This window comes from Vicugna pacos, chromosome 27 (assembly GCF_048564905.1).
Source record: "Vicugna pacos chromosome 27, VicPac4, whole genome shotgun sequence".
In the NCBI taxonomy this organism is placed as follows: Eukaryota; Metazoa; Chordata; class Mammalia; order Artiodactyla; family Camelidae; genus Vicugna; species Vicugna pacos.
This window is the reverse complement of record NC_133013.1, coordinates 1,370,462-1,388,238: the sequence shown is the minus strand read 5'-3', so window position 1 is coordinate 1,388,238 and position 17,777 is coordinate 1,370,462. Positions and strand designations below refer to the sequence as shown.

At 45.7% G+C, this 17,777-nt stretch overlaps 1 protein-coding gene across 3 annotated transcripts in view; it reads left to right on the top strand.

The window, feature by feature from the left end:
- Positions 1-17,777, top strand: part of LOC140689811 (gamma-aminobutyric acid receptor subunit gamma-3-like) — a 149,563-nt gene that overhangs the window by 70,531 nt on the left and 61,255 nt on the right. Inside the window, exon 4 of one of the 3 annotated variants that reach the window (XM_072951172.1) lies at positions 1,495-1,787. The exons of 1 other annotated variant lie outside the window; for it this stretch is intronic. In XM_072951172.1, coding sequence (XP_072807273.1) covers positions 1,495-1,695 — 201 coding nt within the window. In that variant the 3' untranslated portion in view covers positions 1,696-1,787. Of the gene's footprint in view, positions 1-308; positions 395-1,494; positions 1,788-17,777 lie in introns of those variants that run through there. One more of the 3 variants, XM_072951174.1, reaches the window with a different exon arrangement.

Sequence of the window (17,777 nt, the reverse complement as noted above, 5' to 3'; positions counted from 1 at the left end):
GTGATGCCGGCTCTCACGGAGCCGAGGGGTGCTATGATTTTCTGGTTTTATGCTGTTAGCATAAATGGCAGTCTCGGGAGTCTGAAACCTGCATGTTGTTCTCAAGCAGCTAAAAGTCTGGTGTTTAGTGCCACTGGGGTTGGTGCAAGAGTGGGGAGGAGCAGGACCCAGGCTGTACCCCAGGCTGTACCCCCCGCTGCCCCTGAGGAGGGGCCACGCACTGCAGCGCTACAGCCCACACTCCCAGGGTCCTGATGCTGAGCACCGGATCAACTCCTTGTGGTCTTTCTAAACACCTCCCTGTCTAGGAGTCTGCTTCTGATGTCAGCCGTGGGCCTGGCACCTGGAATTGACAAGGGCTCCCCTGGAAATTCTGACGTTTCCCGAATACAAGTTCAAAAGCTCTGGATCAGAGGCTGGGCTGGCCCAGAAACAGTGTCAACAGCCCTTCTCAGGAAGAAAGAGAGACTGGGCCCTCAGCAGAGCAACCATCACAGGAGAGGCCCGGCCCGCCTTCCAGGAGCAGTGGGGCCGTGGCTGTCGGGGGAGGGGCGTATGAGGCCCTTCTGCCCTGCCCGCTGCAGGACCCTTGGCCAGAGCCTCCTCCCAGGCTGCGGCAGGACCCCCCTCGCCCCGAGATGCAGCTGCTCCATCCAGTCCCCACCCCCGCCCCCGCCGAGGTGCAAGAGCCCTTCGGGTGTCACCCTGCCTTTCCCTCCATTCACTAAACAGAAATGAGCTATTCTCAATTCATTTGTTTGAACCCCTGTTCATCTGATTCTCTTTTTTTCTGTAATTCAGTTGTTTCACAAATTAAAATCTTATTTGGGTTCAAAACATTTAGCAAAATGACCTTGATTAAAACCTAATAGCTCCAAATAAAAATAAAGTGTACAATTAAGTTGTCTCCCAGGCTGAGGTAATACATCTTGCCTCCACTTTTAACCCAAAAATAGATTCACAACTGCCTCTCCCAGATCACTAAACTTGGTAGTAGCCTGATAGCAAATACAGTATTATTTCTTTCTTTTTTTTTTTTTTTAAAAACAGAGACTGGCCATGATTCTCAGAAGCTAAAAACAAGGATGCTTGCAAAGTATGAAAATGCACCACTTTAAAATCTGGCATTGCCAGAGATGTCTCAATAAATGGAGTATGATGCAAAGGGAACTGCCCTGAACTTTTCACGTGCAAGAAATATGAGATCTGAGAATCACAAACGCAAAACGAGGCCATACATGAGCCCCTGTGTCCCTCTCCTCGGAAGTACAAGGCTTTTCCTTTAGTCTCGCAGGCCTCCCCTGAGTCTCAAAAGGCTGACTCAAGAGCGAACCATCAGGAAATGTGAGGATTTAGAAACAAGGAATACCTGCTGGACCCGGAAACTGGTAACAATCTGAACTACAGACCTTCACACAGCAGAGTCACTGAACTCCCAGTTTCCTGTAAGGTACAGATAAAGGCCTGACGCACACTCCTAACTTGCTCTTACAGAAAGCAGATCCCCCACCAGGTGAAAACTACCATCTGCAAGCACGCAGACCCCAGACAGGCAGAAACCAGAAGACTGGGGATGCTCGACACGCCACCATGATGCCAGCCATCCGAGAACTGAGCACTGATCATGAGAACCAAGAGCTGATCACGCACCCTGCAGCTCCCTCCCTCACACTGCCTTTAAGAACCTTTCCCTGAAAGCTATCGGGAAGTTGGGGTCCTTTGAGCATGAGCTGCCCATTCTCTTTGCTTGGCACCTGCAATAAACGCTGTACTCTGCTTCACCATGACCTGGTGACAGAAGACTGGCTTTACGACGTGTGGGTGAGTGGACCCAAGTTTGGTTTGGTAACAACTTCTGATCTGTATGGCTAATTATGGTAAGTGCTTATGGCTCCCTCTAAGCCAGGCCACAGGTGTGACAGTCATGCCTAAGACTCACAGTGATGGAGGTGCTCACACTTCTCCAGTGAGTCTACACACGACTGTATGAGCCAGGAGCCAGGTACAGGTCCTTTACCCAACTTGGGATAATGTGCACTCCTCGGCTTTTTATTCCTCAGTAGTGCCAGTGATGTTGTTAGAGCAGGCAGATAGCCAGGTACGAGCAGAGAAAGGGGGATGCAGGCCAAATGGCAGGAAGTGGACAAAAAGGAGGGGAACAGGCCAAATGCAGGAAACCATACATCATGCAAACAACAGGGGTCCCTGGACACAGAAGGAAAACCAGGACCTCTGGGCTGATAAGCGGTCACACATTTTGGGGTGACAAGTGGCTGGAGGCTGACAAAAAAAGGTGAAAAAAGGCAGGACTCTCCAGTGTCCAAATGTAACCTTTTGCTCATTATGCCCTCATTTCAATAAAATGAGCCTTGCAGATTAGAAGTACCCATCATGCACCGATGCCATGACACTTCCGAGCCAGACTAAATAAGGACAAAAATCCCTCCTCCCCTCTGGAAGGTGGAGCTGGCGTGGAAATCAGGGGATGTGACCCCAAACCCCTCCCTCCCCAATGAATATTCCACCCATTTATTTTCACACCCTGTGTAACCAACTTGCCAAAGCAGCTCAGGGCAGCTGCTCACCTGAGTCGGCCCGCTCTCCCTGTGAGAATACACTATCCATCCCTTAACAAACCCTCTCTACTTTCCTGACCTCCCTGACTCGTCTCAGTTCTTTCTGTGATGGGACAAGAACCTAACTGCCGGCAACCATGTAAGAACCACAAGACTGGAAGGTCCCACTGAGGACAAGAACACTTGACCAGAATGTTCCTTCAGAGCACAGCCACCTCACAATGCCCAGCGTGTTGGGTTTTACATGAATGTGTGACGGTTTGTCCCTGGAAAGGAAGCAAGCATGAAGAATTATGCAATGACTAACTGAGTAAGCAACTGACACCATATGGTGCCACTACAGACATTCTCTTCCGAGGTCTTTCTCCACCTCGGTAACAAAGGATTTTAAATAAGGAACAATGTATGTAAAACAAGATTTACAGGTGTGCCCATGATGGCAGCTGCATTTGGCTACAGTTTTGCCTGAAGACATCAAATTATTCTAAGCGTCTGTGAGCTGCAGATGTGTCTGATTATATTCTGACTCTAAAAGAAGAAAAGCTGGAAGACAAAACTGTAATGAGTGTTCTCTTCCACTCCCAGACTGGAACAATATTTTAAAAGCCTATTTTGGGCCTATTCTCAGACCTCCAGAAAGACACATTTCCCATACGCAAGAGCAAGGAAACGTGGACGTGAGGTGACTTTAAAATCTGGAGATCAAAGGATTTCCTATCACGATTTTAAAGAGCAAAAGAAGCACAAAGGACCAGCAAATAACTTTGTACTTCAGTTACCCAGAGTGGGGAACAGTCACACCTAATGCAGCTTGTGGAGCCAGCCAGGGCTCTCTGAAGTCCTGGAACCCCGATCCCGGGCTCTCTGTGTACCTGGAGCCTACAGACACCTTAACCCCCACTCCCCACCACAGGACCCTTTGCATACCTGCATTTTTGCAAGATAAAAAAATCTTTTCTTGATATGCTTTTGCCCTAACAAAACCCACCACCCCAGAAGATAGCCTGGCTCATAATCCCCTAGGCAGACAGGCCTCACATCCTGCCTGCATCAGAATCTTAAATCCCATTACTCAGAGAAGCCCCTGACAGACCTCACAACCAGTCAGGGCCCTGTGCGTGGACTGACCATTCAGGGGAGCAGCCCCTGCCCCTTGTGTGCACAGCCCCCTTCCCCCAGTAGAAGACCCTGCATGCTCAGCCCCAGTGCTCACACAGGCGCCTCCCTGCTGTGTGGCCCGCTGTTGCCTGCAGCAGGGCATCTATTAAACTGTCCCTTCGTTCTTAACTCCTCGTGGTCTTTGGTAAATTCTTTTACCACCCACGCACCAGCCCACTTTGGTCTCTTGTTTACCAGGAGGAACAATGGGCACAGGCCGGGAAAAGCAGGTCCTAGGATGGAGTTTCATTGCTCCAAGTCACAAGGTGGTAGAAAGGTATCCATTCCATAGAGACACATCTCATCACCATCTGCTGTGTTCCAGGCACTGGGTGGATGGTGAAGTTAAAGATATGTCAAAGATGAAGAAGAAATACTATCGCTGCCCTTAGAAAACTTAAGCTGAATGCAAAGAGGGATTAGAAAGTGCAGGAGATGCGAGGAGTGAAACTAGTGGGTGACAAACTAGGTACGAAGGGATGAGAGCCTTTTGGATGGGGAGGCCTGGGAAGACTCTAAGCCAAGACCTCAGTAGCCAGTCCAGGGCAGAGGTGGGAGAGGTGGGAGGGAAGAGAAAACCCAGCCAGGGCCAAGGGAGCGGTGGTCGCAAAGACCTCTTCTGGAAAACACAAACCAAAGAGCGTGTAACCGAAGGAATAAGTTCTGCGGAGCTTGGAGAATGGAGAAGCAGGATGCTGAAACCCTGCAGAGAGGTGGCTGCATGCCGCCCTGAGAGGGGAGACAGGTGGGAAGGGCCGTCTGGAGTGAAGCCAGACCCCTGTGGGAGGTGCTGCCAGATGCTCTGGGAAGGGGCCCTTGACTAGGCACCTTGACACTGGTTCTGGAAGCATCGGAATGGCTAGAGGCTGGCTCGACTGCTGCAGACGTGGGAAGGGCCTTATCCAGGCATCACTGATTGGACCAGAAAGCAGGGGGAGCCACAGACCCCAGCCCAAGTTCCCTCCACCCAGCACCCAGTGATCAGCCTCCGGGAGCAGTTGGCGGATGGGTGACCTGAGGTTCCAGGTCACCAAGGAGGGCACTGTCAGGGGCTGGAGCGGGGCTGGTGGACAGCCACTTACTGACGGGCTGGTTGGACTGGAGGTGCGCTGCTGTAGAGAACAGGAGAGACATGTGATGGGACAAGAGGTGAGACAGATGCATAAGCCCTCACAGCCTCCACCAGGAGTTTGTGTTGAATTTCAGGGACCGGAGGAACTTGTTGGGGGCCTTTGGGATGAGAAACACAGGTGGTAACCTTGGTGATGGCAACCTCAGCTGTCACAGCGCTGTCTTTGTGAGCTCGCCACATGCTGGCCCCCACTCTCAGTGCTCTGCCTCCAGTTCCCATAACAACCCTGTGAGGCAGGACCTCATAGCCCCATTCTACAGAGAGAACCGAGCCACAGAGAGGTTGAGCAATTTGCTCAGCGGCAATTTGCTAGGAAGTAATTTGCTTAAAAGCTTGGCAGCAATTCAAGGTCCTGATTAACTTGGGGAGGGGGAGCGTCACCATGCAGGGAGTCTAGAATCAGGCCAGCAAGACATCCAGAGCTTAGTCCCTGCACTGGGGAGGTCCTTTCATGCTGAGGGGCAGCCGTGACCACTTCTTGCACCTGAAGAAACCAAGCCCAACTTACAGATGCGACCCAGGGAGACATGCTCCAAGCGCAGAAGGCTATCTGGTTTTATGCCCACCCCTCCTTCCACCTAAAGAAACAATCACAAGCTCAGGTGGTCTCTACATCCTCCAGAGACCTGCCCTTAGGGCCACAGGAGCCGAGAGGGGCCCCCGATGCGCTCTGCCCTACTTGGGGCAAAGAAAGCATAACCCAAGATTTAGGTCTCAAAGGAAGACTAGAACTAACATCAGAATGAATCTCATTGGTCTAAGGATGGATCATAAGGCTTTGGGATCACTAGCCCTCCCTGGAGTTAACTGGACGTAAGCTGGGCACGTGCCTCAAACTGTGTGTGTGTGTGTGTGTTACATCTACCGGAGGCTGGCCCTAACCATTCAGGGGGAGCCAAGGAGACTGAGGCTGGGCAGTGGAGTTTTAAAACTTTATAAACTAGATTATGATTGCATTATCTACTATTTCTGGACTGACCTGCTGAGGAAATGAAACAAAAAAATAATATTTGCAACCTTGCAAAAAATATTGTATTTTCTCGGGAGAATTTTGGTCTAATGCTGTAATGAGACCCAGAGTCATTGGGAAGTTTTGATTACATCTGATGAGCATCCAAGCTGGACTTACAAGTCCTTAGCAGTTTGCTTGGTCCTAATTAAAAACATAATTCTTGAACAGTCAGTCACAGCAACACGTTTTTCTGTTAACTCAACACATTCCACAGGACTTAGAGGGAAAAAAAAGAACTCAAATGTTTGCGTTTATTGACTCACTTGAGGATCGCGCATTCAGAGTTCGCTAAGTAGTGATAAAATATATTTGGAAAATGTAACTGCCTGCTATTTTGATCACCAACCAGCAACATTTCTGATTATACTAAGTAAACTCTATTTTTCAGTAATTAAGTACGTATCTTTTTATAATTTAATATTTGGCATAAAAATGAAGGGGGGAAATGAGAATGTCTTTAACCAAATAAATATTTTGTCTTCTAGGATCAGATAATATAGGTAAATGTTAGAGTTAGTGTGTTATCCTTCATATGACTTAAATTGCAGACCTGATGTTTAAAAGGACCTAAAGTTCTGCTTCAATTCAGAGACACAGAGAGCTGGAAGGAGCATTGCTTTCAGCCATGCAACAAAAGAAAGCTCAGAAAACCTCAAATTCATGACTTTTTGGACCCTATTAGAAAGACAAGGTCACAGAATAAATCAAGTAGCACAAATGCTAAGGAGGGACAGAAGCCAGCAGGGAGAGACGGTCTTAAGTATTTACTTACCCGAGAGAGACATCATCAAACACCAATGCGGGTCCAGGCAGGGGAGGGAAGCAAGATTTTATAACGAATTTCTGAAGGCTGTGCCTATGGGCTCAGTAAGAATGTGTGAGGTCCCTGAGGGCTGCAGCCCGGGGAGTTCTAATCTTTTGGAGGCTCTTGCTCTGGGAATCCACCCAGTGCCACAGGGGAGATGCGGGGAGGGAGGGGCTGAGAAAGCGCAGGGTGACAGTGGCTGGGAGTGGGCAGAGTGTAGGCACCTAAGATCTCCTTTGGCGTCTCACTGCAGTTGAGAGAGGGGCAGACTCACTGAGATCCAGCTCCCTTAAGTCACAAAAGCTCTAAAATCTGCAGGGTGAGGACACCCAAACCACAAAGGGCACTGATGGACACCGTTGGAAACTGTGCTGCGGGAGGGGGCAGAGGTAAAAGAGAGGCTCAGCTGATAGCCTTATGGGAGTCCCCTTGTATGTTATTTGTTGTTTTCTCTTACAAATTTGAATATTGTCCCTGGGGAAGAGGCATGAATCTGAGTGAAGAGAAGATGGCATCACGTCTGGAGATGGGGCAGGCGCACCTGGAAGTCCAGACTTCCAAGGTTAGGTTCACAGAAGTGGCAGTGGTGCACTGTAATAAACACCACTGCCACGAACTTCAAGCCCAGAACAGCTCCCAAAGAGACAAGCACAACAGCCCACACTAGGGACCTGGCGAAGGAAAAGACTTGCTGATTCCCACGCCTAAAATGTGTGTACCCCGGTATCTACTGTCCTGTGTGAAACACCAACCTTCAATACAAATTACACACACACATTTTGTGGGAATTGGATGGATTGGTGCAGCCACCATAAGAAATAATAGAGAAGTTCCTCAAAAAATTAAAAACAGAACTACTGTATGATCCAGCAATCCCATTTCTGGGCATTTATCCTAAAGAATTGGAATCAGAATCTCAAAGAGATGTTAGCCCTTGTGTGTTAATTGTAGCATTATTCACAATAGCCAAGATATGGAAATCACTCAAGTGCCCATCAATGAATCAATGGATGAAGAAAATGTGACATACACATGCAATGGAATATGATTCAATCCTAAAAAAAAAAAAGGTAAAACTCACAGCAACATGAAAGAATCTTGAGGGCATTACAGTGAGATAGCCAATCACAGACAGACACCGCGTGGTTCTACTGATGTGAGGATCTGAAATAGTCAAATTCATAAAATCAAATTGTGGGACGGTGGTTGCCAGAGGCTGAAAGGAGGGATAAAGGAGAGTTACTAATTAAAAGGCATAGAGATCCGCTGTACAACTCTGTACCAGTAGTCAACGCAGATGCATTGTGCACTTGAAATTTTATTAACAGGATAGATATGTTGCATGTTCTTTCCAAAATAAAAAATAAAATAAAATAAATAAAATTGAAAGAAAGAGAAATTCTGACCAAAAGCTAAGATGGAAAAAGAGAAAGAAAAAAGAAAAATTGGTCTTATCACAGGTTTTAATGTTTCTTATAATCCTTAAGTTCTGTATTTATTAATATGTAAGAATGGAAGGCTTTTGGCTTCTATCCTGAATGTAATAAACATAGTTTTGCAAAACAAATGTTCTTTATTCCTCACTCCGTTGACATCTATAGTCATTCTAGTTAATGTAAATATTCACATTAAGAATTTTTAATTTTCACACAATATTCTTGAAACTTTACTAAAAATTAAGTCATTACTACAGCAAAAAAGAGCTTATCTACACATAGCACTGTTTCCCAAACTAAATCTTTGCTTAAGTTTTTTAAAAAATACTTTAAGCCAGTTCCAGTTTAACATCTCTTCCTTGATTTTGCAGCACATTTAGATTATACTCACCCAAAAGTAGCAGATTCAGAGAAACTCTTTAGGTGTTAAGAGCTCTAATAAAAGAATGAGTCTTCATTGAAACTGTGAAACAGTTAATGTGATAAATTGTAAAGTACAGATACTCAGTTTTCTTTTTTTTTCATTTTTCAGTATTATTAGGTAGAATTATTACAGTCTGGCTGCACGTATACACCATATTGCATGTAATACATATACACAATATACTGAACATATTTTTAAATTTACATATATGTACTGTTCATTGTTTTTAAGAATATTTAGAGCTTTAGCTTTTTAAACTTACATAGTTATCAAAGGAATAAAGCCAACCACAAGACAAAAATTAATTTAGAAAGATACATACACCTTACTATTAACCGTAACATTATTTATAATCACCAAGATATGGAAGCATCCTAAGTGCACACCAATAGATGCACAGATAAAGCAGATGCAGCATGTATGTGTAATGGAATGAAACTCACCCATAAGAAAGAAGTGTATTTGCCATTGTGGCCCTTCGTTCACTTCTTTTTTTTTTTCTTTTCACTTCCAAAACCAGAATTTTATAACTGGCATTAACATTTCCATTGCATTAAAAAAAATATACCTAGAAATAAACTTAACTGAGGAGGTTACCTATACTTTGAAAACTGTAAGATATTGATTAAGGAAATTGGAGATGATATAAAGAAATGGAAAGATATCTTGTGCTCTTGGATTGGAAGAATCAACATTATCAAAACGGCCACACTACCCAAAGCAATCCATGGGTCCCATGCAACCCCTGTCAAAATATCCATGACATTCCTCACAGAACTAGAACAAGCAGTTCCAAAATTTATAAGGAACCACAAAAGATCCCAAACTGCCAAAGCAATCTTTTGTAGGTCTTTTTTTTTTTTCTCTATCTTTCTTCTTTTTGTTCTCTTTTCTTATGGTTTGATGACTAGAGAAGTTCCTTTAACATTTGTTGTAAAAGCTGGTTTGGTGGTGCTGAATTCTTTTAGCTTTTGTTTATCTATGAAGCTTTTGGTTTCTCCATCAAATCTGAACAAGAGACTTGTTGGATAGAGCATTCTTGGTTTTTCCCTCTCATCACTTTAAATGTTAAATTTAAATCATGCCACTCCCTTCTGGCCTGTAGGTTTCTGCTGAAAAATCAGCTGATAGCCTTATGGGAGTCCCTTTGTATGTTATTTGTTGCTTTTCTTTTGCAAATTTGAATATTTTCTCCTCCTTAATTTTTGTAACTTGATTACTATGTGCCTCGGTGTGTTCCTCTTTGGACTGATCCTGTGTGGAACTCTCTGCACTTCCCGGACTTGGGTGACTGTTTCATTTCCCAAATTGGGGAAGTTTTCAGTGATTATCTCTCCAAAAATTCTGTCAGGTCCTTTCTCTCTCTCTCTTCTCTTTCTGGGACCCCAATAATGCAAATATTAGCGTGCTTCTTGTTGTCCCAGAGTTCTCTTAATCTATCCTCCTTCCTTTTCATTCTTTTCTCTGTTCTGCAGTAGTGATTTCCACTAATCTGTCTTCTAGCCAATTGATCCATTCTTCTGCCTCATTTAGTCTATTCTTGGTTCCTTCTAGTGTGTTATTCATTTCAGTGATTTTTATTCTTCAACTCTGTTTTGGGTATTCTTTATAGTTTCTAACTGTTTGCTAAAAACTTCACTTTGTGCACCTACACTCCTCTTGAGTTCTCTGAACATCTTCACCATCATTAGTCTAATGTCTTTCTCAGAAAAATTGCCTGTCTCTTCATCACTTATTTCTTCTTCTGTGATTTTATCTTAGGCCTTGGCCTGGGAGATATTCTTTTGCCACCTCATATTGTCTATCTTTCCATTTGTATTTTTAGGTAGGTAAGTTATGTCTGTCGACCTTGGAGAGGTGGCCCTCTGTGGGAGCCATCCTATGCGTCCCAACAGTACACTCCTCTTGTCACCCAAGGGCCAGGGTCCAGCTGGTCCCAGTGTAGAGTCTGGCCTGTGTTTGTGGATTCCTTCTACAGGCTTTGGGATTGTTGTTTCCTTACTTCTAGTATCTGCCCCTGGTGGAGGAGGCTGGACTAGAGGCTTATGCAGGTTTCCTGGCAGGAGTTGCTGGTTCCTGCCCTCTGCTGGGTGAAGCTTGGTCATGTACCTCTGGTGGGTAGGGTCCTGTCTAAAGGCCTTTGTGGCTCAGGAAGTCTCCTGGTGGGTGGGGCTGTGTTCCCGCCTAGCATGTTGTTTGGCCTGAGGCTTCCCTACAGGCTGTTGGGTGGGGCTAGGTCTTGGTGTTAATGATCCAATCAAGGTGTCAGCCTCCAGGAAAGCTCATGTAGATGAACATTCCTGAATGTCCATCACCAACTTTTATGTTCCCTGAGTGAGCTGCAGCCGTCCCCCATGTCTCCAGGAGACCTTTCAAAACAAGCAGGCAGGTCTGGCCCAGGTTCTAGGAAATCACTGCCTCTGCCCTTGGACCTGGCACATGCGAGATTCTGCACACGTGTCCCAAGAGAATGAAGTCTCTGTTTCACTCAGTCCCATGGGGCTCTGGGAGCTAAGCACTGATGGCCTTCAAACCCAGATAACCTGTGGTCTCCTCCTCCTCCTAATGCCAGCACCCTGGGCTGGGGAGCCTGACATGGGGCTTAGAGCTCTCACTCCTGTGGGAGGGCCTCTGCGACTCAATTATCCTTCAGGTTGAGGGTCGCCCACCCAGAGGGCATGGGGCCCAATTATATCATGAACACTCCTACTGCCCTGTTGTGGTTCCCTCTTTATGTTTCCAGTTGAAGAAGAGCTTTCTTGGCTAGGTCCCAGCCTTTTTCCAATGGTTGTTCAGCAGTCGGTTCTGGTTTTGTTGTCACCAGGAGGGATGAGCTCGTGGTCCTCCTGTTCTGCCATCTTGACTGGAAACCCAGATACTCAATTTTCAGTTTGAGTAATTTCGTTGCTCTTCCTTGCTTTACTGGGTCATAGAAACAGTAAGTAATAAATCAGGGTAAGGCAGGAATGTCCCAACGATAAACATGTTGTTACTTCATTATTTCCCAGTCTGTGTCCACAGAACATTTAGTCCCACAGTATTTACAGGCCCTGATTGACACTAGGCATTGCATGGGGTTGGGGGAGAATTCTGTGCTTGATAAATTCTTTCTAAGTTAGATCTTCTCAGAGCCTTTCAGTGTATGTGCTGATTCTTTAAGAGTGGGCAAAAATGCTCAGTGTTTCTCAAATGTATTTCTCTTACAAGGACATTGTGTGTGACTCACAATCCATGGAACAAATTAGATCAGCATCCTGTTAGGGCACAGGTGTCCTAGGGTAGAGGATTATGGCAGGATTAGAGGATTACAGGAGGGAGGGACCAGGTGACAGTGGCACCTCAGGTGCCGGCAGGTAGTGGACACCCAGAGTCAGTCGAGCACTTATAGCTTCTGTTCCTGATGGAGAGGGGTTAACAGCAAGCCAGTGTCCACAAAAAACAGAGAAACTATAGTGAACTCTTGAGCTGAGGCGGACAAGTGGATGCTAAGGTCTGGAGAGACAGGAATATAACAGAAACCAGAAAAGGGGTGTTTTGCCTTCTTTGCTAAAAACCTAAGAGCATTCACTCCCAAGTATGTCGTGAATCTCCATTGCTCAGGGCTCTAATCCAGCCTTGGCTGCCCGTGCCCTCATCCTTAACACTTGCAGGAGATGTGTGGCTTCAGGAGGGTCCACACGCCATCACGGTGTTAGCCACCCTGGTCCAGGTGTTTTGCAAACGTGTGTCTCAAACTCTGCCAAGCATGCCAACTGGCCAGAGACCTTGTTCTAGTGCAGACACTGACTCAGCAGATCTGGGCCGGAGACTGAGATCCTGCCCTTCTAACAAGCTCCCATGTGATGCCTGTGCTGCTGATCCACGGACCACGATTCGAGGAGCAAAATTCTAGAGCATCAGAAAGAATCCTTCTAACACAAACCCATCACAGTTTATTTCCATCCAGGAGAAGTCTATACCTGTTCTCGGTACTAGACTTCTTGGGCTTGGCTATCGTTTCAGACACTAATTTGATCTCGACATCGCTAAATCCAACATCAGTTTTCCGTCTTCATCTTAGCTGACCTATTCGCTGTATTTAAGCCTTGTGATGGCTACTTCTTTCTAGAAGTGTACGTCCTTTGACTTGACTTCTGGGATACCGTATGGGCCTCATTTTTGTCCTTCCATGGTTCCTGCCCGTCTCCACAGTCTCTCAGGATTGAAGTGCCTCCAGGCTTGGTGCTCAGGACTTTCCGTGTCTCTCCTGACGAGTTCATCTAGTCTCATGGCTTTAGACAGCCTCTGTACCCTTGGACCACTTTCACCCTCAAATGTGTATCCTCAGCTTGCGTCTTTTCCCTGAATCTCAGTCTTACATCTTCAATATCCACACGCGGATGTCTAATACATGCCTCAACTTGCTCTTCCTTTATAAATGTGCTCTAACCAAACCATGTTGCATCTCAGTTAATGAATGTTGCTTTGGCTGAAAACCTGAGAAGCATTCTTTATTCTTTACTTTCTGTCCCCCTCTGATCCATGGATACATCCCATGGCCTCTGCCTTACAAACACACACACAGCACCACTGGCCGCCACCAAGCCAGCTCCATTCCTCAGCCTGGTTTGTGTCCTTGTCTCCTAGGTGGCCTTCTGCTTCCTCCCTTGCTCCCTACAGTTTATTCCCCACACAGTAGCCAGCAGGATTCTGTTAGCAAATAAGATAAATTATACCATTTCACTGCTCAAAACTCCCCACCATCTTCCTAGATTACTCAGGGCCAGTGTTCTTACACTGGTGTGGACTGAAATAAAATGCACAGCCTTGAAGCTGAGAGTTATCTTTTATTCAGCAGACTAAGTGAGGACTCAAGCCTGGGACACAGCACCTCAGATCGCTCTAAAAATCTATTCCAAAGAGGCAGCGTAGAAGCCAGGACACATAGGTTTTTGCAACAAAGACTGGTCAGAACATCAAAATAGTGCTGTTAATGAAAGAAAATTTGACAAGTCAAGTTAAGGAATTCTGTGCTTTTCTCTGTGTGGGAAGGTGCAAAGGTCTGGGCTCACTGAAATCATCCCATTGAGAAGCACCTAGCTGTCTAAGGTGAGTATCCTGTTCTTCCACATCCTGAGTCCCTCAGAGAGCACAGTAGGGGTGGAAGCAGAGGCCAGGCTGCCTGCTTGTCTGCATCCTGAGTTCCCTCTGCTCACTGTCAGGGGTGGCGGTGGCAGCTGATGACTTGATGGACACAGCATCCTTTGTTTGCTGATATGACTGGCAGTATTTTTCATTCACAATGGCTCTCAAGCATCTACAAGATCTAGCGTCCCTTTCCCTCCCCTTCCTGCTCTCACCGGCCCCAGGCATGCTGTCTTCCCAGCTGCTCCTTGAACTCTGAGGGGACCACCCGTGGGTCATTTGCACATGCTGCTCCTGCAACCTAGAATCATCTTCCTGCAACATGCACACGACCAGCTGCCTTACCATTTTCTGGTCCTTCCTCAGACATCACCTTTTCAGAGAGGCTTTCCCCAACCCTTCTCCTTAAAATTAATCCCAGTGTACACTCTCTGTCTCCTTTTTTCCTTGGCATTTTCTTTCATCACTCATTTAATCATCTGAGATACTTGACAAATGACTTATTTATCGTGTTTATAGCCAGGCTTCTGCCAACCCCAGCACTAGAATGTGACCTCCATGACGGAGGGGCTTCAGAATTCTTTGTTCACTGCTGTATCCTCAGCACCTAGAATTGTCCTGGGTACCTGGTTCCCAGTAGAAATTCAAAACATATTCATTAAGCAGACGAGTAAATGAATGACTTAGTAAGTTAAGTGGCATTAGTGATACAGTTTTATTCAGATGGTTCTGGATAAAGGATTTGTAAAGATCTTTGATGAGGGTGACAAAATGCATCTGGTGTGATATAAACCATGAGCTTGGGCTACAGTTATTGTCATCTCACCCTCTCCTCCTCTTCCTCATCTTTCTCTACTGAGTCCTCTGCCATCCACCAGCTGTAACAGCAGGCAGGTCAACGTCCCCCTCCTGAAGCTCTCCATTTTTTCCCCATCCCCATTACCAAAAGATCAAGGTCTCTTTGAAAACCAGATGTTTAGTTTCATCCACAAACCGGAGAGAAGCGACATCACACAGGGCCCGTCGCAGCCTGCTCTTGCCTCCCACTGTGTGAGTCTGCCATTGTTGAGCCCTATGTTAGGGCTCTTTGGCAGGTGGCTTCTGAATTGCCCTTTCCTGTCCTTGTCCCAGCTGGAGCTGCAGTAATGGTCTCCGTTAAGTACCACGATTATGACCCCGAAATTAAAAACGCCAACAATCCTCCTGGAAGTCCAAGCATTCTGCCAGGGTTTTAGCCCAAGACCCTCTGACAGTGAGCAAAGGTCAGTCCTTAGCCTCGAAGAACCCATAGGTTCTTACACTGGCTGTGCTCCTGAACGTCACTAAGGTAGCTGAATTTCAGACAGTCTATCTCTCTTTCTGCCCTTGAGCTCTGGTACAGGGACCTCTAAGCTGCCTTGAGAGTTTCCAGTATCTGAATCTTTGGAGGAATGATGGGGGTCACATACAGCCCTTTTTACCCCAAAGACTTTGGCATCCTTATACAACTCACATGCTTCTCATTGACCAGTTCAAATGCAGAACGGAGACATTATCTAATCTCAAAAGCAGAACCACCTCCGGTCGTCATCCTAAGAGCGGGTATGCTCTCCCCTTCATTCGCACAGCCCTCTTCACAGCCTCTGCTCCCTGTGACTTCCTTACCACTCAGAAAAGCACTTGTCAACGTTAAAATAATGTGACATCACCATCATTCTGGGAAACATTTAAGATAACCGGACACATTATTCAGTAAGAGTTTGAAATTTATTCTAAATGCACTGAGAACCACACAACAGTTTGAAACATGGTAAGAACACAATCTGAGTTACATTTGAAGAGAATAACACTGGATTTGGAAGGAGTATATTTTAGAAGAGCTGAGGTAAAAGTGAACAAGCGGCACAGACAAGACGTGATAAGAGCTTGGGCTAGGCTGGTGGTAGCAGACACCGAAAGAAGTAAAAAGGGTCAAAATGTGTTTTGGAGATGAACTGGATGGGAGGGTGGAGAGGTATGAAGGAGGAAGATGACTTCCAGATTGTTGCATGAGCAATCATCTGGGTGGTAGTGTTGCCGGTAGATGTAGCCAGTGTCCAGGTTCTTGTTTTGCCACAGAAAGAATTCAGAAATGGAATAGGGAGGTTAAGAAAGTAGAGTGAGGATTTATTAAGGGATGGATAGTACACTCTCAAGGAGGGAGAGGGCAGACTCAGGTGAGCGGCTGCCCTGAGTTTCTTTGGCAAGTTGGTTACATAGGGTATAGAATTGAATGGGTGGAATATTCATTGGGGAAGGAGGAGTCTGGAGTCATAGTCCTTGATTTCCATCCCAATTCCACCTTCGTGAGGCGAGGAGGGGTTTTTGTCCTTATTCAGTCTGGATTGGAAGTGCCATGACGTCAGTGCATGATGGGTGCTTCTAATCTGCAAGGCTAATTTTATTGAATAAATGAGGGCATAATGAGCAAAAGGTTACATTCGGACACTGGAGATTCCAGCCTTTTCCCACCCACCTTTCTTTGTCGACCTCCAGGATGCTTGTCACCCCAAAATGTGTGACTGCGTATCAGCTCAGAGGTTCCTGTTTTTCTCTGTCTGCCCAGGGACCCCTGGTCTCTACGTGATGCAGGGTTTCCTGCATTTGGCCCGGTGCCCCTCCTTTCTGCCCAGTTCCTGCCTTTTGGCCTGCATCCCCCTTTCTCTGCCATATCTAGCTACCTAACTGCTCTGTAGTGCCATCTGTCTCCCTCTTTCCTATCTGTCTATCTATCTATCCATCTATCTATCTTTCACTCATCTATCTACCTATCTATCTATCTAGATTTTAAAAAAGATTTTGGGAAGGTCATATTTGGTTGGAAAAAAACAGTCATGACTTCAGCTTTGAACACACTTACGCTGAGAACTCTGTGAGACATTCAAGAGGAAATGTCAAGTGAGCCATTGGATGTTCAGTGAAAACATTTCACTGGTTTGTTCTTTCCTAATTCTAAGGGCTCAGACTCAGCTCCAGCCCACTTGAGTTGGTAGGGAATTGAGTTGTCCCCCTCCTGCAGGAAGAAGTTGTGAACTTAAAAAATGTTTGTGGCAGAAAAGGTGTCATTCGTAGTCTAAGCAAAAATTATTAAGCAAGAGAAGAAAAGGTTCAGAATGTGGGCCCAAGAAACTTTAATATGTATGAGAGGATACGCAGAAGGTGTGCCAGGAAAACCAGTCTTGTCTCCATCAGGATGAGCATTAGGGTGAGTTTCAGGGTCCCCAGGGAGTTGAAAGAAGGTCTTGACTCTAAGGAAGCTGTCAGAAAGAACATTTACCTCCCCTGCTTCTCCACAAACCAGCACTGACATCACCTCAGAGATGTCTGAAATGCAGACCCTTAGCCCCTAGACTTTCCGACTCAAAGTCTGGATTTTAACATGAAGCTCTTGCGACTCGTGAGAGGTTAGTGCCCTTGAAGCTCTCCTGCAAATCCCTTTTTCTCAGCCTTGACTGCACATTATTTTCACCAGGGGAGATTTTGAATCCCCAAATATCTAAGTTACAACCTGGAGAGATTAATCAGAATCTCTGTGGGGATGTGTTGAGGGGAGGTGAGACCCAGATATCAGTATATTTTTAAGTTTCCCAGATGAATCCAGTATGTGGACAGGTTTGAGACCAACTGATGCCAATACAAGCAAAATTAATAGGGGTGTGTGTGAGAGTACCTTTAAGAGGAAATATGTTTACCCTACAAAGTTCAGGTGCAAAAAAAATAATTCATTGTTCTTTCCTAATTCTAAGGGTTCAAACTCAGCTCCAGCCCACTTGAGTCGGTAGGGAACTGAGTTGTCCCCACCCTGCATGGGAGCTTCTCTGTATCTGTGTCTGTACGTACATCACCTGTACTAGCTCAAAAGAGCACATCCTTTATGATTCCAATTTTATTAGATTCTAGAACCAAACCTAGAAGCCAAAGTAATCCTTGATGACAAAAATCAGAAAGTAGTTCTCTCTGGTACGTGGGTGGGGGGAGTTGACTGAATTTACAAGGACGCTTTCTGGCATAATAGAAATATTGTATATCTTCACAGAATAGAACAGTCTGTGTATTTTACTATATGTAAGCTATGCCTCAATAAAAAATACA